Source organism: Drosophila takahashii, chromosome 2L (genome assembly GCF_030179915.1).
Source record: "Drosophila takahashii strain IR98-3 E-12201 chromosome 2L, DtakHiC1v2, whole genome shotgun sequence".
In the NCBI taxonomy this organism is placed as follows: Eukaryota; Metazoa; Arthropoda; class Insecta; order Diptera; family Drosophilidae; genus Drosophila; species Drosophila takahashii.
In genome coordinates, this window is record NC_091678.1 from 17,204,878 (window position 1) to 17,232,706 (window position 27,829).

The 27,829-nt window shown below is 40.0% G+C and overlaps 2 protein-coding genes across 19 annotated transcripts; one reads left to right on the forward strand and one right to left on the reverse strand.

Moving 5' to 3' along the window:
- Positions 1–329: 329 nt before the first annotated feature.
- On the reverse strand, positions 330–9,925 carry Pih1D1 (PIH1 domain containing 1). Of its 2 annotated transcripts, none has more exons than XM_017157228.3 (5): positions 9,703–9,909; positions 9,514–9,625; positions 727–1,370; positions 520–663; positions 330–460 (listed from the first exon to the last, which is right to left on the reverse strand). In XM_017157228.3, exons 1-5 carry the CDS (start codon positions 9,769–9,771, stop codon positions 425–427), a joined length of 1,005 nt encoding a protein of 334 aa, XP_017012717.2. In that variant the 5' UTR covers positions 9,772–9,909; the 3' UTR covers positions 330–424. The 2 variants fall into 2 exon arrangements, with proteins under 2 accessions (XP_017012717.2, XP_017012716.2); XM_017157227.3 differs by lacking the exons at positions 330–460; positions 520–663; positions 727–1,370 and adding exons at positions 1,464–1,622; positions 1,907–2,784; positions 3,239–5,890 and having other exon boundaries at positions 9,703–9,925.
- MRP (Multidrug-Resistance like Protein 1) lies at positions 7,017–26,781 on the forward strand. 17 transcript variants are annotated; one of them, XM_017157218.3, is made up of 13 exons: positions 7,017–7,170; positions 11,287–11,404; positions 11,473–12,990; positions 14,867–15,004; positions 15,450–15,596; positions 16,411–16,495; positions 16,580–17,399; positions 17,865–18,244; positions 22,240–22,463; positions 24,647–24,864; positions 24,921–25,427; positions 25,492–25,873; positions 25,950–26,781. In XM_017157218.3, the coding sequence occupies exons 2-13, from the start codon at positions 11,351–11,353 to the stop codon at positions 26,139–26,141; spliced, it is 4,665 nt and encodes a 1,554-aa protein (XP_017012707.2). In that variant the 5' UTR covers positions 7,017–7,170; positions 11,287–11,350; the 3' UTR covers positions 26,142–26,781. The 17 variants fall into 17 exon arrangements, with proteins under 17 accessions (XP_017012707.2, XP_017012713.2, XP_044251201.1 ...); XM_044395266.2 differs by lacking the exons at positions 7,017–7,170; positions 15,450–15,596; positions 22,240–22,463 and adding exons at positions 15,143–15,289; positions 19,967–20,187 and having other exon boundaries at positions 11,186–11,404; XM_017157226.3 differs by lacking the exons at positions 7,017–7,170; positions 15,450–15,596 and adding an exon at positions 15,143–15,289 and having other exon boundaries at positions 11,186–11,404.
- The last annotated feature ends 1,048 nt before the right edge of the window (positions 26,782–27,829 follow it).

The following is a 27,829-nucleotide window of genomic DNA, read 5'->3' on the forward strand; positions in this document are numbered from 1 at the left end:
TTATTTCAATAAGAATTTAATTAAATTAAAAATGTAATTAAATTATTATTTAAATTAAAGTTTCTATGGTTTCCCAGTCACAGCCGTACAAAGTGAAGTATATTTATTCTTGATCAGGATCAATCTAGTCATGACCTTCCGTCCGTATAATCGCAGAGATCTCGGAAACTATAAAACCTAGAAAGTTGGGATTTACCATGCAGATTCTCGTGGTTCTTTCGCAGCGCTAGTTTGATTCAGCAAAGTGGCACGTCTCCTTACGCCCACTATCGCCTTAATCTTAATTTTTACACATGTGGTAAAAGCAAATTTCATAAGTACAACACCAATTTTTTTAACTTTTTAATTTAGCATTTATTAACATTTATAAACATTGGTAATGATTCATTACATAAGGCAAACATAAGAACTGATATTTATGCATTCAGTTACTAAGCACAGGGATGCGGATCTGAAGCATCTGAAAGAATAAATTTTATATTAGTGATGTCTTCTCCGATTCGTATCTCTGTTTGGTACCTTGCTGGTTTTATCGAATAAAGCTTGTGCACGATCCTGCTGCAGACGATAATTGACGAATTTGTCAAACACATAGCCATGTCGTTGGGATTCCACTAGGATACGATCCTCGCCGACATCTAGACTAACCTCCTGTGAAGAAACCTGGACAGCAAAAGAAGTCAGGGTTTTTATTTTGGTTAACCAATAGATCCAGTAAATACTTACGCAATTGGGTAGGTAAATCTCAGCGTGGATTTCATCAACGGCATCGTCGCGAACGCGAGCGCGTAGTTTGTACTGCAACTCCTGGTCTCCGCCAGCCAGTTGGCGGCTACTTCTTATGGCCGCTGCATCTTTCTCGTTGATCTCCTGGACCAACTTGCCGGACTTATCGGGAGTCGAAGCCGTATCCTGGCTGGTAATAGCAGCCGGACCTGCAGACTGACCCGGCTGAGCCCTTTGGACATCATCGTTGCGCACTCGATGGGAGACCAAAGTGCCAATGAACTTGCGATTGTTCAGAATTATCGTCTTTTCCATGTTGATCTGTATATTGTACTTTTCGCTCAAAGCCTCGGCCACAATTTGCAGAAAGAAGTTGTTAAACAGCTGCGATTTCTGCATCTTCACCAGGAACTTTGGATTGACGGCAATGTCGCAGACATCGACGGTCTTATCGGAGCGGTCTTTTGTGTGTCTTGGCTCTGAGATGCTCATCGGCACCCGATATGAACCAGGCGTAGGGGACTCCAGTATGTCAATCAGCTCCTCCTCGGTGACATCTTGGGGAGCAGGAACTTCCGGCGCCTGACACACATTGATGAAAAACTTCTCTTCACTATTCAACTTAAAGCTTTTCACGCAGATTCCTAGAGAGGAAAAAGAAAGGGTAAGGATATTAAATTTTGTTATCAGTAAGGTTTTATGTAACAAATCAATTTTATGGTGAATTCAAGCGTAGTTTCCATTGAAGAAGCAAAACCCATCATTTATTTGGCTTTAATTCTGTATACAATCTAATATACAATCAAGAGTTATTCGGGTAATAAGTTTGCATTAAATTATGATTTCAAGCCAGGGTAAATTTTATTGAAATCCGGCCACGCGATCTCGCTGATTGCCTATAAATATAAAAATAAGTAAGTGGTTAGTTGAGAAGATATACATAAAAAGACACCTGATAACAAGGTTAATTTTGAAATTTAAATTTGATCGTTTAATTCTTAAATCAAACTTATTTAGAAACGATGCGGTTTGAGGGACCAAATAGCACAGTAAATACCAAATATTTATAAAAATATCTTGTAAATAAAACTAAAATTAAGAAAATGATTTTAAAATAAAGGCGATATTAGTTTTCTTCTTGTTATCAGCTGCTTGAGGTTTTAAAAACCTTCACTCCTACCTTGAGCTCATCGAAAGCCTGCTTGGCCAGCCAGTGAAAGAGCGGATTCTTCCATTCCTTCGCAATAGTCTTCATTTGCCCTTCCCTAAATACATTTTTTGGCGCTTGAGTTTTTAGTGTTCCATGATACCTCTCCCAAAGGTACACCATTGCGCGAATCTTATAAAGCCATAAGTGATTTGGAATGCCACGAATTAGGTCCTGTACGTCCTCCATTTGCTCAGTTGTCAAATTTCCGAGGAAATCTTCGTTCATCAATAGGAAAATCGAACGCATGTTGCGGTAGTGATTAAAGGTATTCTTTTCCAGACCCATGTGGGCACTTTTGAATACTTGACTGATGCCCTTTTCGTTGATTGGTTTTCTGCCAGGCTGGGCAAAGCGGTGGCGCAGGCTGCGGTCGCCGTACTTCTCCAGCTTCTTGTTGATTTCGCCGCCGCACCACTTGTAATCCCTCCACCAGTTGTGCCAGTCTTTGTAGTTATTGGTCCTATAGATTTTCGTCCACTCCTTGCGCAACTGGGCGCGTATTTTCTTCTTATTATTGTTACGTTTTCGGGACCCTGACTGTAGATTGGATCGGTTTGAGTCCAGCGATTCGGTATCGGACAGGTCCTCTTCCTCCTCATCCTCATCTTTCTCTTGATCAATCTCGCCATCGTCGGTGGCATAAATGTTTGTGTTGTAGATGGGCGTTTGCTCGAAGAAGGTTACCGCGTAGGACTCTTCCTCTGGTTGTGGCAGAACCCGGCGTTTGGTGTTGATATAGGGCAGGCGAATTCCGCCTATAATGAAGCTACGATTTGTGTCCATCCTCTGGCGTTTCGGGTCGCCTTTTTTAGCTCCTAACTCAGTGGTTTCCGCTTCTCTTTTTTTGCCTGCAAAATTGAATACGGCTATATAGATTTTGTATTTTCGACGATTTTGGAATGCAAACCAGTGAAACTGTTTTGATGATTCAATACTGAAATATTTAGTACAGTTTTATACCTTATGGTATTCCAACTTTGATTTTAAATTAGTTTTGAATCCAAAAACATGTATCACAAATGCTTTAGACAAGCATGAAAAAGTTTCTTTGAGGAAAGGGAGACTATTTAAGTAGCAAAAAAAATCTATTTAAAAAACGTTGTGATATCTCGTGAAGAGCTGATGGGGTTCTCATTTAAGAAATAAATATTTTTTAATCGGTTTGCATTCCTAGCTACGTATGAATGTAGCTTATAAATTAAATTGCTGAACCATTTCATTTATTATAAGAAGCTTTTAGCTAACTCTCAATGGTTCGTATTAAGTTTGATTTTTATTATGTCTAAAAAACGTATCCCTTACCAGCGCGTGGATTCGCCATAGCTTTATTATTTTTAGTTGCTGCAGGTTTAGGTTTATTTGGCTGCTGACCAGATCCTGTTGCCGGTAGATTTGGTTTATTTTGATTCGGTCCACGGTTTTTGGGTGGAACGCCTGACTTCTTTATATTTTGGCTTGGAATACCAGGTTTGCCATCTCGAGCTGGGTTTGAATTAGGTCGCCCTTGATTGGGACCACCAGAATTCACATTCCTGGTTGCACTGCGTTCTTGACTTGCTGATATATTTGGACGATTTGGTTCGCGTCCACCTGGATTCCTAGATGTGCTACGATTTTGAGTTGTTAAGGAATTCGATCTCGGTTGGCTTTGCACGCCAGTATTGATGTTTGATCTTGAACTCGATCTCTGTTGTTGAGGTCCGCCAGGAATGTTATTTCTCTTCGTATTACGATCTAGACTTAGTCTGTGTGGATTTGGCCCTCTTTCTTCATTTGGTACATTTGGTCTGTTATGTTTGGGTCTGTTAGGATTGGGACCTCCTCGATAATGATCCCCAGAACCCGATCCTCGGTCAATTGTTGGTTGATACCGGTTCGGTGAAAAGTGGTGTTGGTTATTAGAGCCTTGGAATGCATCGTCTTCCCTTGGGGAAAAGTGTTGAATGTCAACGCCACGCGAAGAGTTGTTTCGCTGATTGAAGTCGTCGTTTAAGTTGCGACGATCGAGTTCTTGATCAAACTGGCGCCTATTGCCGTCAACATTACGATTGCTGCGATCGCGTCCATATGAATTACGATCATCGTTGCTGGGCTCTCGTAGGTTGGGTTGATTACCCCTAAAGTTTTGAATGAAACTAAGATCATCTCGCTCGCGCACATCTGGTCTTCTAAAATGTTCATGCTGCTGTCCACGAAAATGATCATTGCTCATCATCGCATCCTCTCGTTCATTGATAAAGTGTGGATCTTCAAGTAAATTTTCATTGGCTTCAATCCAGTCAGTGCGACAGAGTGTTATTTGATTATCATTGACAATGCGCTGATAATTGCGACCGGTTTGGAGTCCAGGGTTTCCGCCAACGTTTGCGTCCATATCACGAATATATTCTTGGTCAGTATAATGCAGCTGTTGTTGTTGTTGTGGTCGGTTATCAAGCGATCGGAATCGATCTCTAGGAATTTGAAAGTTTTCATCAATGTTGCTGCGTTGATTTATTAAAGAATTTCGATCCAAATTTGTGCGTTGACCGGGAATGAAATTCTGAATATCAGATCCACGATTGTTGTCGTTCATGCGAGTGTTATTGAAGTTCGAGGGATTACCTCTAGTGATTGGTAGCTGTCCACCATTGTTGTCATCCCGATTAAATACTTGAATATTCGCATTTTGATTAGTATATTCATCATGCGTATTTTGGTTGAATTGCTGATTCCCTTGACGATTGTTTCGATTAGGTCCTTGCGGAAATACATTGCGATTATGTTGATTGTTTCGATTGAATTCATCGTTGTTAACATTGCGATTATTACGATTGAATTCATCGTTAGCATTGCGATTGTTTCTATTGAATTCATCGTTAACATTGCGATTGTTTCGATTAAATTCCGGCTGAATCGCATTACGATTAAATTCCTGCGGATTGCCGCTTCTATCGGAGCGATTAAACTGCGGATTTACATTTCTATTAGGGTGATTGAATTCCTGTCGATTTGCCAGCACATTTTCATGTCGATTAAAATCATCTGAATTTCGGTTATTCCGATTAAGTTCTTGGGAATTTAAATTACGATTATTTCGATCGTATTCACCGCTGTTCACATTACGAGTATTGCGATTAAGATCCTGACGGCTTGCACTACGATTGTTACGAATGAATTCATCATTTCTATTATTACGATTAAATTCTTGAGAATTTAAATTTCGATTAATTTCTTGAGGGTTTGCATTTCGATTAAATTCTTGAGGATTTCCGATACGATTAAATTCTTGAGCGTTTGCATTTCGATTAAATTGCTCAGGATTTACGTCAGGGTTATTTCGATTTCGATTGATTGGACCAATAATAGGTCCGGTATTCCTGTTGTTTGGCTCCCGACTGAATTCATCATTTATATTATTACGATTAAATTCTTGTCGATTTGCATTTCGATTAGGGATGTTCTTATTTTGATTGTTTCGATTAATTTCTTCAGAATGTACTCCAGGATTATTGCGATTGAGCTCACGATTTCGATTGATCGGAGCATTGATGGGTCCAGAATTTCTGTTGATTGGTTCTCGCTGCCTTGCAATTCCCTGACTGTTGTCTCTCCGCTCCTGAAAGTTTCCCTCCCTTTGACGGTTTCTCGGACGCGATCGATCATTCCCAACTGGCGAATTATCCGGGCTGATGTTGTGCCAATCGATGTTTCGTGGCGGCGATGGAGTACGTGGACGTGACTCGACTTCGACCTGGTTCTCCACCATTTCCCCGATGGCTCTTAGCACCTCCTTGTCCACCACGTCCTGACGACTGTCGCCCAGCTCGACGCTGAGGCGGAACCTCTGACGCTGGAATTGCCGCAGGTTGAAGTTGGGCACACTGAGGGTGCGCTGGGCCAAGGCGTTGGCCAACATCCGACTGGCGCCCAGCTCGCGGAGAAACTCTCGCCGGTTGTCCAGCTCGTTGCTTCCTAATTTCATGGTAGCACATGAAATTAGAAATTTAGAAAAGCAGACACGCTTTGGGTTAGAGGTACGTCACGTCTAGCAGACCAATTCCAATCTTATCTACTCATTGCAATATTGACAATAAAAGCAGTGATCGCTAAAAAAATATTTTATAGCTTATAAATTAATTTATGTAGTTAAATTCAAAATAAAAATAATTTAAATATGGTAACCATTATAATTTTTTTTGAACACTCAAATTAATTGCAATAACCTATGGGAAAAATAAATATAAACAGAATTTCAAATGCATTAATACTTAATTGCCTTTTCAGTCGTTATCAATCTGCTGACTAAGGTTGATGGTTGGTGTTTTTCGCCAATCTATAAAACAATCATTGTCACTATCTATTATTTTATTTTAAACATTTGCTCAAATCGATTAGATTAACAATGCTATAGATTTTATTTATGGAATTTCAAAATTGTTCTAGCAATTTCAAAGCATATATTTTTTTTAACCAACACTGCATTGGCATAAGTATTTATAGGTCTAAAATAAATAAATATTAAATCAAAACACAATAAACTGATAAATTGCACAAGGAACCCTCGGCCACACGTACGAACTTCGGGAATAGTAATGGTCATGCTTATACCAAAAACACGGAGAATTCGCAGTCAAACACCCATTAAATCCACCCAATTCGGGGGCTACCTATTGATATCGTTATCATATTGGGGGGCTTTTGTTGCTCTTGTGACAACAAAATGCTTAAGAGTGTTTTTTGTATCTCTGCTTGCTATACACGCGGTCAAAATAATTTCACCAGAGCCGGAAAGCCCCGTATTGTTCATATACCACTTAAAATCGTAAAAGAGAGCGGTCTTATCTCCCGGTATCTGATAGAGGGTTTTTTCTGCCCAAACACGGTCTTTTATATGGCCCAAAAATTGTGAGAGTCGAACCTTGTGTGTGCTCGGGTTTTAATTGAAAAGAGCGAAGTCAAACGTTTTCTATTGTATACATATATTCTCTTGTTTTATGAGGTTTTTTTTCCCTCTCCGGGGCAACGACGGCTATTATCTCATTTTTGTTTTGAGCACTGAAAGGCAAAACAAATAAGTTTGTTCGCCGCGCTTGGCTCGAATTCAGTTGCCTATTTAGCTCGTTGCGAGCCGGTTGTCCGTCGATTTTCAGTGCCCTCCATCCAAAACCGATCCGATCCCAACCGCTACGATTCGTTTTGATTCTATTCGCTCCGATCCGTTCGAATCGCAGCGACTTTTTTTCTACATAGAGGTAATTATAAGTGACATTTCAGTCGCATCGATACCGTCCATTGTTGTTTCTCTGGCTGTTTGCTGTTGTTGTTGGATTCCGTCAAAGCGGAACAAGTGTGTGAGTGTGCGTTTGTATCTATGTGAAATGTATCTGTATAACGTGGTGGGTGCGAAAGTTTCTTTGCCTGAAATTGTGAAATTTCCAAACGCTTCCAGAAGAGAATCCCGCGCAAACATTCCTCAAATAAAAAGAACAAAAATGGGTGATTCACTATCAAAATTGTTTGATAATAACCATTAGTGTTTTGTCATGCTTGTAGAGCGATTATTTAATTGATAACGAAAAAAAATGTATAATTGGTGTGCGCAAGGTTGTTGGATTCCATTCAAATGAAATTACACGACGATCGAAGATAATTGCCTCGGGGGTTTCACTGTAACTGCTGACGTCAGAGGCCTTGAAAGATGGTATCCTATAGTTTCGACAGCTTCTGCCATCACGATGATAATCAGCTCCGAAAAAAATAGGAGAAGCCCTGAAGCTTTCGAGGCGAATAAATAGAACAAACAAGTGTGCGATAAGCAACAATATAAGGATTACAAACTGCAATTCATAACTAGAGTAACGACAAACACAATGGAAGAATCTAGTATATGATAAGCTTCATGGGGGCTCCGATAATGAACTGTGCTGCTAATAAAAAGCATTTTTTCGCTATAGGGAAGTTCCTTTTTTGGAGTTTGCACTCAGCTACTCAGCTACAAATGCAGTCAGTCAGCCTTATCGCGATGTATTCATAAAGACAGCAACTGTCAAGTGTTGTTAATATTCTGTAAATAAATCACGTTTGTTTGTCGGTGCCAAGAAAAGCGTATAAACAATTTGTGCCGGGCGGCAACGATCCATGGCAAACAAATAAGGTGTCGAGTAAGAGTAATATTTTTTAGCCAGAGAAAATCTAAATGTGTTTTTTGCTTGGATTTCCTTGGAGAGTCGGTCGAGAGATCTCGATTCCATTTCGCTTAGCATCTCATCGTGACTCGGCGCTTTTGTTTCCAAAGAGAAATTTCACCAAAGTCGAAAAACAAGACACACACAATTTGTGCAATTGAATATTACATTTGCTGGGGGGTTTTCGTCTGCCGATTGTTGTGCTTATATAATCGCTGAGCGAACAGGTTTCGACGTTTCGTTAATTATATCGAACTTAAAATACCCGTTTGTGCCGTGCTAGAATTTTATCTAAAGCCGCATGCTTAAAACACATGCGTAAACGGGCAAACAAGTTTTTAGCGCCCATAAAATGTGACTAGCCCAACGCCTCTAACGAAATTTGCGGCTCCGGTCAAGATTAGCTCCAAGTTTGTATTTCTTCGTTTTTTCTTTTCTTCTTTAGTGTAAATTAGTTCTTCTTTGAGGCGGGAAAACTCGTTTTCGTTGCATATTTGTCATTGGCAATGAACAATCGCTGGACAATAAACTATAGTTTCGAGTGGGCGCGATGAGAGACCTTCCAACGAAGTGGCCCTGGGCATGTAAACACTTATCTGCTCGTAGCACACAATTACGAGGGTCTAGATTACAAACTAAACTATTTAACCCTTCTAACCCTCAAATGCCGGGTTCTTTGATTTTGACTAGGATAGTTTCTAACCTGAATTAAAGATATAATAAATATAGTTAGTTTGGTTGGAACAAAAATCTACTAATAAGATTTATCTTTATAATATTTGTTCAATATCCAACAAATTTTCGTTGGTTCTATTATGTTTTATGGTTTAAATTTATAAATTTTATATTTTCATTGAAAAAATCATTAAAAAGGTTTAAAAAAATAAATATTAGAGAGCTCGTGTTTCAGAAATAATTAATAATTTAAGGAATCAGAATAATTTTAAACCAACGAATTCTCCTACAATTCTTTTTTACTCAAAATAAGTACTTTTTTTAAATTATGAATTAAAAACGAATTTTCCTACAATTCTTTTTTACTCAAAATAAGTACTTTTTTTTAATTATGCATTTGAGGATAGATTGGGTCTTATCGTCTTATCGGCTTTTTCGATAAGATCTACTACGTTATTTATATAAATCCGTCTTATCGCGCGTTCACTGTTGCGTGTTTGCTGTTGCCCGCTTCCCGTTGTTCATATCTCGGGTTCACTGTACCGGCCTCACGCGCAATCGACAGCGACGTGAGATGTTTATCTGGTCGACATGGTTCCGCACTCGCAGAGATTAAGGCCCATAAAGTTGGTGTCATGCCTAGCCGGCTATTCTTCGGTTAGAATCGCCGGGATTCTCCGCTCCCCGATTGCAGAGGGATTGCTGTGGAATTCCGGTTACTGCGATGCCACTCACCTGCTGTCGGCTGGACAATTAGCGAGTCCCGCGGCGGCGGCTTCTGCTGCTGGCCACTTCCGCCCGGATTCGCACCTCCGAAGAACTGGTTCACGTTGTCCTCAAACTCGTTCTGCATGAATAAATGTGGATTAAATGGAAGAGTTATTGGAAATTCTGTTTTTTCCGTTTTCAAAGTTTCCTTCTTACCCGCACAAATCGCAAGTTCTGCTCGCGAAAATTGTCGTTGCCCTCAATGAAATTGGAGCGACGCGACATTTTGCTTTGCGTTTCAAACAGCCAGTCGCGAATTAAACAAATTAAATGCTATTTTTACGTTTTGCTAGAGGAAAAAACACAATTTTCTGTTTTGCCAGAACGGAGCTGTCAACTTGCTTGAAACTAAAAATGCCGTGATAGTGTGACCCTGGGTGGAAAGTCGTAAAATGTCACAAAATACCAGAAACTAATATATTGGTAAAGTGATTTTACGTTCAACGAATTTGTTTTTTAATAATTAAAAAAAGAACAAAATATTGATAGAATTTCTTGAAAGACTGTTAACATTTCGCTAAAACAGTTTAACTTATTTAACTAGATACATAAAGACTCAAAAATGTATTTGTTGGTTATAAACTGCTGTATTTTATTTTCTTTTTTTGCCTTTTGGCAAAAAAGTGATTTTAAAAAATTAATTTATTAAATAAATTATATTTTGAAATTTATTTAGCTTAATTAATTGAATACTCTAGACTATAAAAACATAGTCAGATTATAAATATTTTCTTACCTAGAACTAACTAATATAATGAACCGCGTTTAACGTATTGGTTTTTTTTACTATTTTAAATTCTTTAAAATATCAGCAGATTCCTTTAAAATAATGTGAACATTTTGATAAACCAGATATGACTCATTTACCTAGATACATCAATACTCAAAAATGTATTTATTGGTTTTAAGCTGCTGTATTTTATGATCTTTCAAGAAACCTATTTGGCAAATAAGTAATTATAAAGAAATTAATAAAAAATAAATTAATCAAATAAATTTTATTCTGAAATATATTTAGCTCAATAAATTGCGTACTCTAGACTATAGGGGGATTCCCTAAACTGTTGAATTGCTGAATTGTTGAAAATTCAACAAAAAATTTCAGCAATTAAGGGAACGACCCAAAATGGTTCCTGTTGAATTTTCAAACAGCTGTTATTTGTTGAAAAATTTCACGGAACTTAAAGCATGTAAAATTTGATTTATTATTGCTAGTTACTGTCTAAAAGTGTTACAAAGGTAAAAAGAACCACAAATATGCTTTCTAAGTTGATTTTAAAATAAATAATTCGTACTGGTGATACTAAAATGTTACAGAGTTGCCACGACTTTTAAAAAAAGGTGACAACTCTGGCTTTTCAGCAATTCAACAAAATTTTCAGCAGCCCCGAGGCTGATGAATTGCTGAAATTTCTGAAAGTTGACTTTGTATGGAACAGCTGATTAACAGCTGACCAAAATTCAACAATTCAGCAATTCAACAGTTTAGGGAATCCCCCTTATAGAAACATAGTCAGATTATAAGAATTTCAGTTCAGCACCTTGCATAAATACCAAACATTTACTGCACTTTATCCCACACCCACTGTGCCGAAAAATACCATAGAATACCAGTGTTGGACACACCCCTTCCCACTGTCGCGACCCAGCGGTTGTTGTAGTTGTTTTCGGCTTGGGAAGGAACAGCTGTTGGCCAGAAATTATAGATCTGTTTGCTTCCTTTTCCTTGCCGCTTTACAGTTACCAAATCGGCTAAATATAACCCAGTTGCACGTGGAGGAGGTTGCCGAACAGTCGAGTGACCATGGCGGAGGACACAAGCTCGCCGATGGACAGATTCTGCGGTTCCACATTCTGGGTAAGTCCATTGAAACCTCTATTTTGGTTTGGCAACTATAGGGTTTCCATTTGTCCATCCAAAAACAGAACTCAACGGAATCATGGTACACCAACGATCCGGACTTCACGCCCTGCTTTGAGCAGACGGCGCTGGTCTGGACGCCCTGCGCCTTCTACTGGCTGTTCGTGATCTTCGACTTCTACTACCTGAAGGCCAGTCTGGACAGGAATATACCCTGGAACAAGCTGAATGTGACCAAGGCCTTGGTGAATCTGGGCCTGCTGGTCATCACCGCTTTGGATTTGGTTATGGCTTTGGTTAAGAAGGGCGGCGATTCCGGCCTGCCGCGCTACGATTTGGATGTTTGGGGTCCCATCATCAAGTTCGCCACCTTCCTGCTGCTCTTCATGTTCATCCCGCTGAACAGGAAGTATGGACTCCAGACCACCGGTTGCCAGTTCCTCTTTTGGTTCCTGCTCACCGTGCTGGCGATTCCACGCTGCCGCACGGAAGTTCGGCTGAATGCGGATCGTCAGAAGATCCTGGACTCGGCGCAGCCCTCCGAGCAGGACTTCTCCTGGGAGGAGTACCAGTTCGTCAGCTTCTTCATCTTCTTCACCTTCAGCAGCATCATGCTGATCCTGAACTGCTTCGCGGACGGCATGCCGAGGCAAACCAAGTATCAGCGAGGTGAGAACGAGATTCCCGAGCTATCGGCCAGTTTCCTGTCGAGAATCACCTACCAGTGGTTCGATAGCATGGCCCTCAAGGGCTACCGCAATCCGCTGGAGGAGAAGGATCTGTGGGATTTGAGGCCCCAGGACAGTTGCTCCGAAGTGATGCCCATTTTCGCGCACCATTGGAACCAGAATGTGCGCAAAAACTACAAGGGAAGGGCTCGCGTGGAGCCGAAGGCGCAGTTTAGTAATGGAAATGTGACCTTTGAAAATCCGCATGGCGAGAAGAATGGTCGCAAGAAGGGCATGGCCAGCATTATGCCGCCCATCTACAAGTCCTTCGGCGGCGTCTTTCTGTTCGGCGCCCTGATGAAATTGTTCACCGACGTTTTGACCTTCGCACAGCCGCAGGTCTTGAGCCTGATCATCAGCTTCGTGGAGGCCCATGAAACGGATCCGCAGCCCGAATGGAAGGGCATCCTGTACGCCGTCTTGCTGTTCGTTTTGGCCGCTGCCCAGACCTTTATCCTAGGTCAGTACTTCCACCGCATGTTCATCGTGGGCCTGCGTATCCGGACCGCCTTGATCAACGCCATTTACCGCAAGGCCCTGCGCATTTCGAATTCCACCAAAAAGGAGTCCACCGTGGGCGAGATCGTCAATCTGATGGCTGTGGACGCGCAGCGTTTCATGGAGCTGACTACCTACCTGAACATGATCTGGTCGGCGCCTCTGCAGATCGGCCTGGCCCTCTATTTCCTCTGGCAGCAACTGGGACCGTCTGTTTTGGCCGGTCTGGCCGTGATGATTATCCTGATCCCCGTGAACGGAGTGATTGCCAGCCGCATCAAGACCTATCAGATCAGACAGATGAAGTACAAGGATGAGCGCGTTAAGCTGATGAACGAAGTCCTGAGTGGCATTAAGGTGAGTGATCTTGGGATTAGGATTGTATTTTTAGAGGAGGATCAACATTAGAAGTTATTTCAATTGTAATCCCTTTTAATGACCTCGTACTTCGGTAGAAGTATAATAATTATCCATTGTCATGCTGATTTTCACAATATTTGCAATCAGAGACCGTAACGATTATGAGTTTTATGGAAAAAACTCAAAAGTAATCTTTATCTGAGATTTTCATATCAAAGGACTCCAAAGCAATCGTTTTTTGAGATTTTAATTTTTTGAAATCTCAAATAATCGTTACATGAGATTTTTATTTTTTTAAATCCTAAATAACACAGGCCAACAGTGTTTTTGGTGCAGCCCTATGGGCATTAAATTGTGTTAATATAGACGGATATAAGCATATCTGCATACTTAGTTTTCGAGATTAACGGGTGGTATTTGTGCAAACGCGGTTTGAAAAAGTAGCAACATTTTATATTTTCATTTAAGATATCTTCGAGGGTCTGTGCTCAGTTGTAATAAAACCTATGCCAAAAAATTGCTTAGATGCCCTTCTACATAATTGCATTTAAGGTTCCATCATTATTTGAGTTAATAAAAGCCTATGAGCCATTGAAGTAATTTGTTCACCTCTATTTACAACCAACTTGATGCGGTGAACAGGCTTAAACAAATACAAGGAAAAATATGTGCCCTAAAATATTTTACATGCATCTAGAGGCGTCTTTTCCCGAATTTTTGAGATAAATCCTACTATTGTACTTCGAAAAATGGAATTTATAGAATTTTTTCCGTAAGAATGGGAAAAGTAACAAGTATTTTAGAGTCACTCTTACGTAACGAGTTTGTCGTGATTTTACACAGTAGGCTTTTTAAAGATAACAGTGTCGTCGCCTTAAAATTGTGGTGGGGATTTTTTTTAAGGCATATTAACCCCTTAAAAATATAATTTGTCTATGTTCGGCGCCTACTGCTAACCAAATTGAAAGGCAAATTTTTACGAATGTGTCAGATATTTATGTAAAATGAGATTTAAAAATAGTTGTTACTTTTTAAGTTCTTACGGAAAAAATTCTATAAATTCCATCCTTCGACGTACAATGGTCTTATTTGTCTTAAAAATTCGGTGAAAGACGCCTCTAGATGCCTGTAAAATATTTTAGGGCATATATTTTTCCTTGTATTTTTTTAAGCGTGTTCACCGCATCAAGTTGGTTGGGAATAGAGGTGAACAAATTACTTCAATGGCTCATAGGCTGTGATTGACTCACATTATGATGGAACCTTAAGTGCAATAATGTAGAAGGGCATCTAAGCAATTTTTTGGCATAGGTATTATTACAACTGAGCACAGACCCTCGAAGATATCTTAAATCAAAAAATTAAATGTTGCTATTTTTTTCAAACCGCGATTGCCCAAATACCACCCGTTAAACGCGAAAACTAAGTATGCAGATATGCTTATATACGTCTATATTAACATGTTTTAAGGCCAATAGGCCTGCACCTTTTAATAAAGTCCATTTTGTTGACGTGTGTAATCGTTACATGGGATTTATATTTTTTTGAAATCCCAAATAATCGTTATTTGGAATTTTTATTCATAAAACTCACAAATAAAACTCTATCAATCGCATTGAAAGTTAGCAAAGGTCAGTTTTGGAAGTTTATCTACTGGATGCAACAAATTTTTCGGAATGCACCATTAAATCCAACACTTTTCTTATGATCTATAAAAATGGTATGCGAATAATGAAGCGATTGAAAATAAACGCCGCAAGTGATGCTTTTATACGAATACAATTGACATCATCTTCTAAAGAATTCGCGGTTTTTTTTATTTCATTTCATTAAACGCCATAAGTAATGCTTTTACAAATTGTAATCCCAACAGGTCTTGAAGTTATACGCCTGGGAGCCGAGTTTCGAGAAGCAAGTGCTGGACATCCGTGACAAGGAGATTGCCACCCTGCGATCCACCGCCTATTTGAACGCCGGAACCTCCTTCCTGTGGTCCTGCGCACCCTTCCTGGTAAGATATGCCAGCCCCGCAGGGCTCCGAGTCCTCCGAGATTTCTTTACAGCTTGGCCGAGACGAATTGGAGCTATATAGAGAGCATTTGGACTAATCTGGCAAATATATGTGTACTTCGTGTTCGAACAATCAAAGGTCTCCTTGGTCACGTTCGCCACTTACGTGCTATCCAGCGAGGCGAATCAGCTGAGCGTCGAGAAGGTGCTAGTCTCAATCGCCCTCTTCGACCTCATGAAACTCCCGCTGACCATCCTGCCCATGCTGAGTGTTGACATAGCCGAGGTACGGCGACCATGATGATGAAACGATGGATTAACCACCTCTTCGGCTATGGTGCCTCACCGCCTCTCTCCTATATCCATCACCTTCAGAAAAACAAAAACAAGGATCAAGAAATGCCATTTTAGCAACGCCTTAAACGATATTGTGTATTATCTTTTAGGTTTCATTAGTCACATTCGCCACTTACGTTCTAATCGATGAAAATAACGTGCTTGATGCCACCAAAACCTTTGTATCATTATCATTATTCAACATTCTCCGTTTTCCGTTAACAATGTTGCCCATGCTGATCACCAACCTGGTGCAAGTAAGTTACGCTCGATTGCAATGCCAAATACTATCACTTCGGTCGATCGCAGTGGGGCTGAGGGACTATGTTCTTTTTGTAAACTCTCGCTGGTCCCCGGCCCCACTGCGATCGGCGATTTTGTGCCGTTTTGTGATTGTGATTTATGTTTATTTACTCAATTTGAATTCTTTTTTAGCAAAAAACCAAAAGACCTACACTTAAAATATCCCCTAACCCGAGTTCTCCTATCCTCTTTTTAAATTTGCATCATCAATTCATCTGGGTTTAAAGTTGTCCGAACCAAACCAGTCCCGATTTTTCATATATCTGGTGGTGGGGTGCTTGTTCCATCCGTTTCAATAGCAACCATTTGTTTGGGTTTTAAATATGCCCTTGCAGAGGGCATTTATTAAGGGGGGATTTAATTATGGGTCATGTCTGTCTGTCCTGAAAGAAATAAAGAGACAAATAATTTATTATGAATTAGTATTCTCATGTATAGGAAATTCCATAGGGTCCTTAACATAATACAACCATTTCTAAATAATATTCTTTTAAAAGCCTTTCCTCTTTTGTAATCCTTCCCATTTTATTCTATTAATAGGTTTAGCCCATCCCGTATCCCCATATTTGTTTTCTCGTTCTGCAGGGGTATATAAAACCCTCGGCAGTCCGAGGATATTCCTTATTCATTCAGTTTTGGATTTATGATTTCCCCATATCCCCATATCTTTCCTTTCCCCTACCTACTAACTTATTCTGTGTATCAATATAATGCCTTTTGTGCAAACTGTTCTAACCGATTTACCATTTTCCATGTGCGAACGAATAGACGCAAGTTTCTGTGAATCGTATAAATAAGTTCCTGAACAGTGAGGAACTGGATCCCAACAGTGTTCTCCACGATTCATCCAAACGTAAGGAAAATATATCATATTATATTATAATATTATAATAATTATAATGATAAATTACAATTAACATGTTGAATATATTTACAGCCCACCCCATGAGCATTGAGAATGGCGAGTTCTCCTGGGGCGATGAGATCACTCTGCGCAACATCAACATCGAGGTCCACAAGAGCAGCCTGGTGGCCCTGGTCGGCACTGTGGGCTCCGGCAAATCGTCTGTCGTTCAGGCCTTCCTCGGCGAAATGGAGAAACTTGCTGGCGTTGTCAACACAGTGGGCAAGTTGGCCTATGTGCCGCAGCAGGCGTGGATCCAGAATGCGACGGTGCGGGACAACATCCTCTTTGGACAGCCCTACGACCGGAAGCGCTACAACAAGGTGATCGACGCCTGCGCCCTGCGTGCCGATATCGACATTCTGTCGGCCGGCGACTCCACGGAAATCGGTGAGAAGGGCATTAATTTATCAGGTGGCCAGAAGCAGCGAATCTCGCTGGCCCGTGCCGTGTACAGTGATGCCGATCTCTATCTGCTGGACGATCCGCTGAGCGCAGTCGACGCCCATGTGGGCAAGCACATCTTCGAGGAGGTGATCGGACCCAAGGGCATTCTAGCACGCAAATCTCGCGTGCTGGTCACCCACGGTGTCACCTTCCTGCCCCAGGTGGACAGCATCTATGTGATGAAAATGGGCGAAATTAGCGAGAGTGGCACATTCGATCAGCTGGTGAAGAACAAGGGCGCCTTCGCCGATTTCATTATCCAGCATCTGCAGGACGGCAATGAGGAGGAGGAGGAGCTTAACCAGATTAAGCGCCAGATCTCCAGCACCGGAGATGTCCCTGAGTTGCTGGGCAGTGTCGAGAAGGCCATTAAGTTGGCGCGCACGGAAAGCTTGTCGGATTCGATGTAAGTAAATTTAAATAATAATTTATTTAATTTTAATATAAGCTGATAGGGATGTCGAAATATTTAAAAATATCGTATCGATGATATTTTTTATTGAAACAAAAAATCAAAATGATATTTGATATATCAGAAAAGAAATATCTATATATCAGATATTTTTGATATTTTTGTTTTATTTACTTTTTTTTTTAATTTTAAGCTGCATAAGGCGTTTTCACTTGCCGAAAAATAAATTTTAGTGGCGCTTATTATATTTATTCTTGTCCCGATGAAAAGTGAAACCACTTAAAATTATTAAAAAATGTCCAAAAAAAATCGATGATACCTAAAATTATTCAGAAAAAATGACGATAAATTTATTTATTTTTTTTTTCGTAAAAAAATAGATATATTGATATTTTGATATATTTTTGACATCCCTATAAGCTGAGCAATAAACTAATTTTTGAAATATCCTCTTTCTAGCTCCGTTACCTCCGCTGATAGTTTAATGGGCGGAGGAGGAGGAAGTCTCCGTAAGCGGGGACGAGCTAGGCGTCAGAACTCCCATGACTCCGTTGCCTCCGCAGCCTCCCTGAAAAAGAAGCAGGAGGTCGAAGGCAAGCTGATTGAAACTGAAAAGTCACAGACCGGTGGCGTAGAGTTCGCCGTTTATAAGCATTACATCAAGAGCGTTGGAATCTTCCTTTCGGTGGCCACATTGGTACTCAACTTTGTTTTCCAAGCCTTCCAAATCGGCTCGAATCTGTGGCTCACTCAGTGGGCAAACGACCAAAACGCCGGCAACGACACTGGACTCAGGGACATGTATCTGGGTGTTTACGGTGCCTTCGGATTTGGCCAAGGTAAGTCCACTGTGATTCGATTTATCTTTTAAATTCTTCGTTTGAAGTTATCCTTGTTTCATGTTCGTTTTGTCCATTTTGTGTTCCTAATTTAAGTTAGCTTTACTTGTTTTTTACCTTTATTGCATGTTTTTTGCTTTTATGTTTTTGTTTTTGTATATATTTGTTTTATTATTTACATACGAAGATGGTCCCAAAAAAATGAAAAATTTTATATGGCTTCATAAATGAACCTGAAGACGTCAAACATAAATATTTGCATAAAGTTAACATAATAATACGCCGTCCCAAATGCAGGTTTAAAGATTTCTATAATTAGACTCCGCTTCATTTAATATTCAGTATACGTTTTAAACGAATAAATCTATAAATAATAAATCTATAAATAAACTTTTTCCGCATTATAAAATCTTTTATAGTTTGAGACCGTCTTCTGTTTGTTCTTTAAGATTATTTTATGTTTGGTTTGGGGTTTTCATGTAAATTTTGCTTATTTTACTGCTTCTAACTTTGACGCCAAGAGAACACATGCTGCTCAGCTACCAGTAGGATTTTATTAACCTCCGCTTCGACTTTCAATAAAATTATATAACTAACCCCACTTTTGGCTTACCACAAAAAAAGCAAGCAAAGCACACAATTCCGATAGCACTAACACCTCAAACTAAATAGTTTCTATATTGCTGCACGCTTGACAAACTGAACACAAGAGGCTTTCTATATTAATAAACGCTATTAATATAAGTCCCCATACACGTAGTTTCCCTCCACACGACTGTTCTGGAATTATTTTTGTATCGATAATGATCGATATATCTTATAACAGAACATTGCACATAACCCACTTTACTAACGGTTCTCCTTTTGTGTGTGTATGTTTGTGTGCGTAAATGTGTTGCATATTAATTTTCCAAAAATATTATACTTTGTAAATACTTTCGGACCCTTCCTAATCCTCAAAATCCGAAATTATCGACCAATAATCGAAAAAATCGAACAAAAAATCGAAAATTCTAGTCGCGACGAACTTCTTCTCATCCCTCGCCATCTCATTGGGTTGTCTCAAGTGCTCGGAGCTATTACATCAGACCCTTCTGTACTACAATCTCCGGTGGCCGATGGAGCTCTTCGACACGACACCGCTGGGACGGATTGTCAATCGCTTCTCGAAAGATATCGATACAATCGATAATGTGCTGCCATTCAACATTCGTGTCGTCATTGGTCAGGCATATATGGTAATTGATTGGAGTCGGGGCGGCGCATAATGATAATGGCCACCAACAAAATATATTCAAGCACGGCTTTAACTATTTAAACAGGAAAATCGGATCATTCTATATATCATGGTTCGGCCTGGTTCATCATGCATCAGCACATACTAATAATAATAATATTACCCATAATAATATTCTGCAGATGTCTATATTTGACTTTAACTATTTTTTTTAAAAACTCTTCTGAAATTATGCATTTTTAAATGGTATTACTTCTGTAATTTATATTGAAGAACAATCGTACTCTACATAAAAAGTAATTTTAAAGATTAACTTTACTTGATTGTAAATATTTTGGAATCTATTTCAATCACTTAATGCATGATTTTTTTATAAAGTTAAATTCGAAGTCAAATTAAGAGCACTGCTATCGTCGGTGGTCAAGAGGTTTTGTGGCGGTATATGGTCACTAATTGATATTTCCGTGTCTTCGCTCTCTTCCAAGTTATTACTGGATATGTATCCACCCTGATCCTTTCGCTGGGCTGCGTTTATAGTGCCCGATTAATGCACAATGTCCTGCTTAGTGCCACTTTTCGTTGGCCAATGGAAATGTTTGACATTACGCCTTTGGGTCGCATTGTTAATCGTTTTTCCAAGGACGTAGAAACAATTGACAATACTCTGCCACTTAACTTGCGTATGGTCGTCCTGCAGTTGTTTGCGGTAATTATCCAAACGAAGTACATTAGAAAACCAAAAGTTCCCATTACCATCTTGAGCTGAGTAGGACCGTTCTTCTCTGTAGGTTGTCAAAGCTTTATAGAATGTTTTGTCCAAGCTTCCGCCACGTAATTCGATTAGATGTACCTTAAAAAAGAAATAAAAAAAATAATTTAACTTTCTAGTCACCGCGTACTTCCTTTGCTCACTCACGTTGGCCCTCGGATGCATCTACTGCTCCAAGGCGCTGCATGAGAGGCTCCTGACATACGTATTCCGCTGGCCCATGGAGCTGTTCGATACCACGCCCCTCGGGCGCATTGTCAATCGATTCTCGAAGGACGTCGATACCATCGACAATGTCCTGCCGATGCTTTGGCGCATGGTCATAAGTCAAGCGTTTGCGGTAAATGTCTTTATATCTAGGAAGGGCGTTTCAAAGCTAATATGATATATAAGGTTCTTCTAAAACCAGAGTTTTCTTGGTTTAGCTCACCCGATCAATTTGCTTATCAGCTACACACAAAAAAAAAATGGATATGAAAAGTAAATCGATTTTTCATTATCTAATATCCATTTTAATTTGATATTCGGCCCCGTAAATTCGATATGGTCAAAATGAATATTTCATGTAAAAACGATATGGGTATTGCATAACTAGAAATTTACATGCACATATCGATTTTACATAGTTATCCTATTAGTATGAAACGCTCCTTACTTTTCCTTTATATTTTCCCATCAATATCCCAAAGAATACGAATCTCAAACCATTTGAAATGATTGTTGTTAGATAAAGGCTTAAGGTTACAGGTTAAATTAAGTGATCTTTAAGGGATTGCAGTTCTTCTATAGATTACGCCGCAATATTTCCTAATTACTGTACCGATTATACTCACTAACTTTTTCCAATTGGCACAATCCTCTTAACTAGTCTTCCCCAGCTGCACGTATGCAAAAGTACAAAACAAATTTAACCCTTTTTGGCACTAACTCCAACGATCGATGTTGTGTATATATGTGTAAATATGATTACTAATACCAATCTTCTGGGCTTACACCAAAATAGAAGCATGATCAGTTGAATTTTAAGTTTTTTTTAGAAAGTTAGTTTTTCTAAACCCGAAAAATGTAATGCCAAGCACCTAAACCGATTTACGTTACATGCAGTGCTCTCCAAATATTTGTCGGGCCTGGCTTTAGCCATCGGAGGACTTCATAGCTCAATGAATGTATTCAACACACTGCTGAGAACAGGCCTCAAATGGCCAATGGAACTGTTCGATACGACGCCATTGGGTCGAATTTTGAGTCGCTACTCGAAGGATGTCGACACCGTTGACAGTACGCTGCCAGCAATAAGCGCACAGTTGTTGAACACGTGTTTCGGGGTAAAGATTCACTCTTAACCTTCCACCCTCCCCCACTGCCCGATGGAATTGGGAGAAGCTTAGATCCCAGGCCTGAAACCTAACAAAAAGCTGCATACTACTAACCACGAAAAATGCACTCTTAACTGCATCATTTTTATAATTTACTAATCTTATCTAGCATCCTTATTCAATCCTTTCTCCAGCTCTAATCTAAGAAACCTCATTTTAACCTATGAATTTTTTCCTCACACATCAACCCTCATTTCCAATTAGCTTGAAATATGTAATGCCTTTGATTTTGGATCGATTTACGCCTTAACTTGATATAAGATTCATTAGTAATCCATATATTTATTAGAAACCACATTTACTGAATGTCCGAGTTGTGTGTGCGAACGCCCGAAAGGGGAACTGAAACCATTTTAGCTTAAGCCCAACCATAATCAGGTGCCATGGTGGTAAAAACACTCTGAAGATGTACTGGTCTCAGAGCCCCTAGTGTTAAGGTCTTATTATAAGCGGGTGTTGCCAATACGCTTCGGTTAAACGACTTACTATAAACGATAATGTAGGAGATCACCCCATTTCGTCAGCCATCCGATTGAATAGAAAATTTCCCAGACAATTACCAAGTGCCCGTGGGCACACCTGTTCCGCTCTTCCCACTTTCCGATTGTACCAGGTGTGCTAGCCTACTTTGCGGTGGTTATCGTCTACCTGGGCGGCTTCCAGGCGGCCAAGACCATACACAATGAACTGCTGGCCGTCATAATCCGAGGCTCCGTCTGCCGATTCTTCGACATCACTCCGATCGGGCGACTCTTGAACAGTTTTAGCGGCGATATGGATGTTGTCGACGAAGAGTTGCCCGCCACCATGGATTCCTTTATGACCTTTATCTTTATGGTATTTGCATATTTGATTTCCCCAAATTTTTCAGTATTTCTCTCTCCTTTTTTATTGTTGTTATTATTGATTGATAACTTTTGATTTGTAGCCTCTAAAGAGTTACGGTTTGTACTTGCAGAGCTTTCGTTATAGAAAGATTTTGCCCAAGTTTTCATTCACATCTCTATAACATTTGAAATATCTCTTTCTCTCATCGGATCTCTCCCCCCTCTCTCTCTCTTTTTCTAATGCCCATTGAATCAAGTTAGGCCTTTGCAATTACGGCGCCGCCATCTCACTTTTCACAGCCACCTTACACGCCTCATCCAGAGTATTCCATCGACTCTTTAACAACATCATGCACTGTCCCTCAGAGTTTTTCGATATCACGCCCAAGGGCCGGATATTGGATCGCTGTTCAAACGATATCAACTGTTTGGACTTGGTAATGCCGCTCAATATCAGAATGGTCATGAGCACGGCATTTCAGGTAATTTCATCATTACTATGCGGTTAATTTAGAGTCCCAATTATATTTTTAGCAAATCTTAAATATAATTGGCTTATAGAATTCTGATTTTCAGTTTATCGTCAAGTATGTCCCTTAATGAAAACTCTGTTTTCTTTTGTTTTGTCTCAAAATGTAACCCTAACCTAATCCTAAGATTAGTTTGTCTCCTAACCCTTGTCCTAAGCCCTGTCAGTCAGTAAAAAGAGTAAAGTTTATGTCCAGAATTTGAAAATAAACTCCCTTCGATATCCCAAGTCTTCAGCTATATAGGCAGTGTGGTTATCGTTTACCTGGGTGCACTGATTGGGACCCGAAAAATATTTATCCAGTTATTCGGCCACATTATGCATGCCCCGCAAGAGTTTTTCGACATTAAGCCACGGGCACGAATTCTCGATCGTCTGGCGAACGATATATACAAGTTGGATGTGGTATTGCCAGAACTAATACGCGTTTTTAACTCGCAAATCTTTCGGGTATGTTCGCTGTGACTAACTACCGGTTAAAAAAATAATATCACCACTAACCCTGACTAACAAATGGCAAGATTATCACTGTACAAACTCTTAGCCCGTAGCAATTTGAGGCTTTCTCCGGCATTCCACATCCCTAAAAACGTAGTCTGTAAATAAATAGTTGGATTGACGGGGCGGGCGCATGTTGTATTCTCGTTACATTTTATTCTCTTAACCTAAGATTATTTTTCCTGTGGTTGTCTTCCCTTTCTTGGGAACCTGATTTAGAGAGCCTGAAAGCTCGAAAAACAAAAGAGTTTACTGAAGTTATTAAATGTTTTTGGGGTTTGTTGTATGGAAATCATAAATTTTAATTGTCTTAAAATCATTTTAAAAATTGGTTTACTTTTAAAAAAAATTAATAATTGGTCTTAATTGAAGAAGGTTATTATTCTCTGCATTTCTTAAAAAATCTTAAAATCTAAAAATAGTTTAGAATGAAAATTCAGTAAACATTTTGTTTGTAGAGTAAGCCAACCCCGCATCCTTCTAGGGACTTGGCTGGGCAACCTCTATCCGACTATCCTACTCGAAGAGCCCTTTTCGAGCATCCAATTCAGCCAATCGATGTGAAATTTAACTCTCCATCCATACTGAATTGCCTAATCGCAGGTGTTACGTCATTCTTTTCGGATTTGGCTCCGGCGCTGGGCAGTTTGCATGCCGCGACAGTCCTGCACTCGATGCTCCTCGAGAATGTGATGAAATCACCAATGGCCATGTTCGATACGACGCCGGTGGGTCGCATCCTGTCCCGATTCTCGAAAGACGTAGAATCGGTTGACCAGAAAATGCCGCAGGTCATAAATGATTGCATTTGGTGTGCTTACGAGGTAATTTCACAGCACTAGGCACTAGACACTAGGCCCTAGGTAACGTCTTCAAATTGCTACAAAACACATCGGAAGTACATTAACCTTTGTGCATATATCAAAAAAACTAACTATAGTTCAGATTAACCTCGTAATTGGCGGCGCCACATGACAGACCCTCCACCATCCTGTATTTCCCAAAACCATCAAGTTAAAGCGTTTGATCCAAAAAACAAGGCAAATACATTACAATTTTCCTATCATCATATTTTTCCTATTAACTCCCCGCATCTCCTCGCACTTTTGGTCGATTCTGTTACCCTGAACAGCGTTTATTAATATTGCTATTTTGCTATTGGCTAGGTTCTGGCTACCATTGTGGTTATTAGTTTGTCCACGCCGATTTTCTTGGCCGTGATCGTGCCCATCGCCTTCCTGTACTACTTCGCCCAGCGCTTCTACGTGGCCACTTCCCGTCAGCTGATGCGTCTGGAGTCCGTATCCCGATCCCCCATCTACTCGCACTTCAGCGAAACTGTCACCGGAGCTTCGACAATTCGTGCCTACAACGTGGGAGATCGGTAAGTTATGGTTTCTAATTCTCTATATCATTTGTTTACAACGTTTATTACTTCAGCTTTATTGACGAATCCGATGCCAAGGTGGACAAGAACCAGGTGTGCAAGTATCCCTCCGTGATTGCCAACCGTTGGCTGGCCATTCGTCTGGAGATGGTGGGCAATCTGATCATTCTGTTCGCCTCGCTATTCGCCGTTCTGGGAGGCCAAACCAATCCCGGCCTGGTCGGTCTGTCCGTGAGCTACGCCCTGCAGGTGACCCAAACCCTCAACTGGCTGGTGCGCATGTCATCCGACATTGAGACCAACATCGTGTCCGTGGAGCGCATTAAGGAGTACGGCGAGACCAAGCAGGAGGCTGCCTGGGAGCTGGAGCAGGACAAGAGCAAGCCCAAGAACTGGCCGCAGGAGGGGCGCGTTGAGTTCCAGAACTTCCAGGTTCGCTATCGCGAGGGTCTGGATCTGGTGCTGCGCGGAGTTAGCTTCGACATCAGGGGTGGCGAGAAGGTCGGCATCGTGGGTCGCACGGGAGCCGGTAAATCCAGTCTCACACTGGCCTTGTTCAGGTAAAAATATATAATTTATATTTAAGATTTAAGAGATATCGAATGATCAACGTTTACCTTTCAGAATCATTGAAGCTGCCGGTGGTCGCATCTCAATTGATGGCGTGGACATTGCCACTATGGGCCTGCACATGCTGCGTTCCCGCCTGACAATCATCCCACAGGATCCCGTGCTCTTCTCTGGATCGCTGCGCATCAATCTGGATCCCTTCGAAATCAAGACAGACGATGAAATCTGGAAGGCCCTGGAGCTGTCCCATCTGAAGTCGTTTGTCAAGAGCTTGGCAGCTGGTCTAAACCACGAGATTGCCGAGGGTGGTGAGAATCTGTCGGTGGGTCAGCGCCAGTTGGTTTGCTTGGCTCGCGCTCTGCTGCGCAAGACCAAGGTTCTGGTGCTGGACGAGGCCACGGCAGCTGTCGATCTGGAAACCGATGATTTGATCCAGGTAAATGCTCAAAATAATACTGTGTTAGATTATAAATTAAAATTAAATTAAATTAAATTAAATTAATTTTTTATAGAAAACAATCCGCACGGAGTTCAAGGAGTGCACTGTCCTCACTATTGCCCATCGCTTGAACACTATTTTGGATTCGGACAAGGTGATCGTGCTGGACAAGGGACAGATCACGGAATTCGCCTCGCCCACAGAGCTACTGGACAATCCCAAGTCGGCCTTCTATAGCATGGCCAAGGACGCCAACCTAGTTTAAGATCCACGAATGTCAACTTGAAACTCCACGAAACTCAAACGAAAGAGTGCCCCCCCAACAAAATCAACCTAGGAATATAGATTAACAAGAAGAAAATCATTGAACGGTAGCTTTAAGCCATTTGGCACTGACAACTGGCTGTCGGAAAATGCTCTACCTCATGGCTAGGACAACCAACTATGAAACAAAGCAAGCAAACAAAGCAAAGCAAACAATAACCAGAAGAAATTAGCAAATACCAACTGAATGTTCATTAGCCTAAGCGAAATTATTCAAGCCAGTTGCGCCTTCGTCGGTTACTCTATGTTCGTTTTTAATATGTATATGTATTTACATTGTCAAGTGTATTTTTCTATTGTCTATTGTACTTAGTTTTCTATGCCACAACAACCCGATGTAAGCAGGCGGTTCGGAGATAAGATGAAACTCTTAAGAATGCCACATATTTATGTACTTAAATTAACAAAAATGAGAATGATACCCAAACTCACTCAAGAATTTTTTGCCTTCAACTGATAAGATCAGTACAAAAATGGTCAGCGTAGTTAAATCAATATATTGAAACTTTTGTAAAATGTATACTTAAATAAAATAATAAACAAAGGGACTGAACAAACCCCAACAAAATCCCAATAAAGAAGTGAGGTGTTTTTATTTTGTTCGGTGGAGATAGCTAAGGAATATTATTTTAAGATTTGTAATCGCTATTAAACGATAATATTTAATATATAAATAACTATAAAATACCAAAAGTTTTTTTTAATTTATAAAAAATATTCTTTTTTGTCAGTGAACTTGGTTCGTAGCTTTTTGAATTGGGTAAAAACCTCGCTTTCTGTTTGGTACTTTCCATTTTGAAAAGTCTTTTTGGTTTGCGTCTGGTATCAAAGCTCTGCAGAAGAGCTTGTATTGCTTGTATTTTTATTTCGTGTTGTTAGTTTCTCACGCAGTCGCATTGAAAAAAATTCTAATTTGCAACCAATTTAAATTTTTAGAAATTTGTAAAAAGATTTCCAAAAATGTTTTAAAAATAATTCCAATAGTAATTATAAATTATATTTTAAAATAACAAAAACTGTAGTTTAACTGCAGTAGGATTTTGATACCGGCTTTTTTTTACCTATTTAATAAATAAGTTTTAAAAGTCTCCAATATTTTGAGCTAAATATTTTCTTTATAAAATCTGAAGGTCTGAAGGAAATGTCAAGGAAATGTCCTTTCCTTCAGACCTTTGACCGAACGATTAAAATATTTACTTTTTGTTTGTATTTCACTTTCAATAAACCTGTTGAGTATTGGTAACTTTCACTTTAGGCTTTTACAACAAATAGAAGTAAATAAAGTCATTGGATGTCCGATGCAAATGATTGCGAATAAGACAGAATAGAAGCAATGGTCTTGTCATCTCAGAAATCCTTTCAACTTTTCGGTTTTGCTTTTGACAGCTTAAAGCTTTAGCCTCAAATTTTTGCCTGACTAATGTGGCTGTGGACGGGCCATAAATTATATTTATAAGCCCCGAAAAGCAGTCCAAACTGTTTGGAGACAATTTCCAGCCACTTATTACCCATCCACCTTGAGATATATGTATTTATTTTAGATATTTGCTGGGAGCCACCCACTGAAAATGAGCATTCCATTTGTCTTTATTTAGGCGCGCACACAAAATGGTTGCTTGGAGGCTGCAT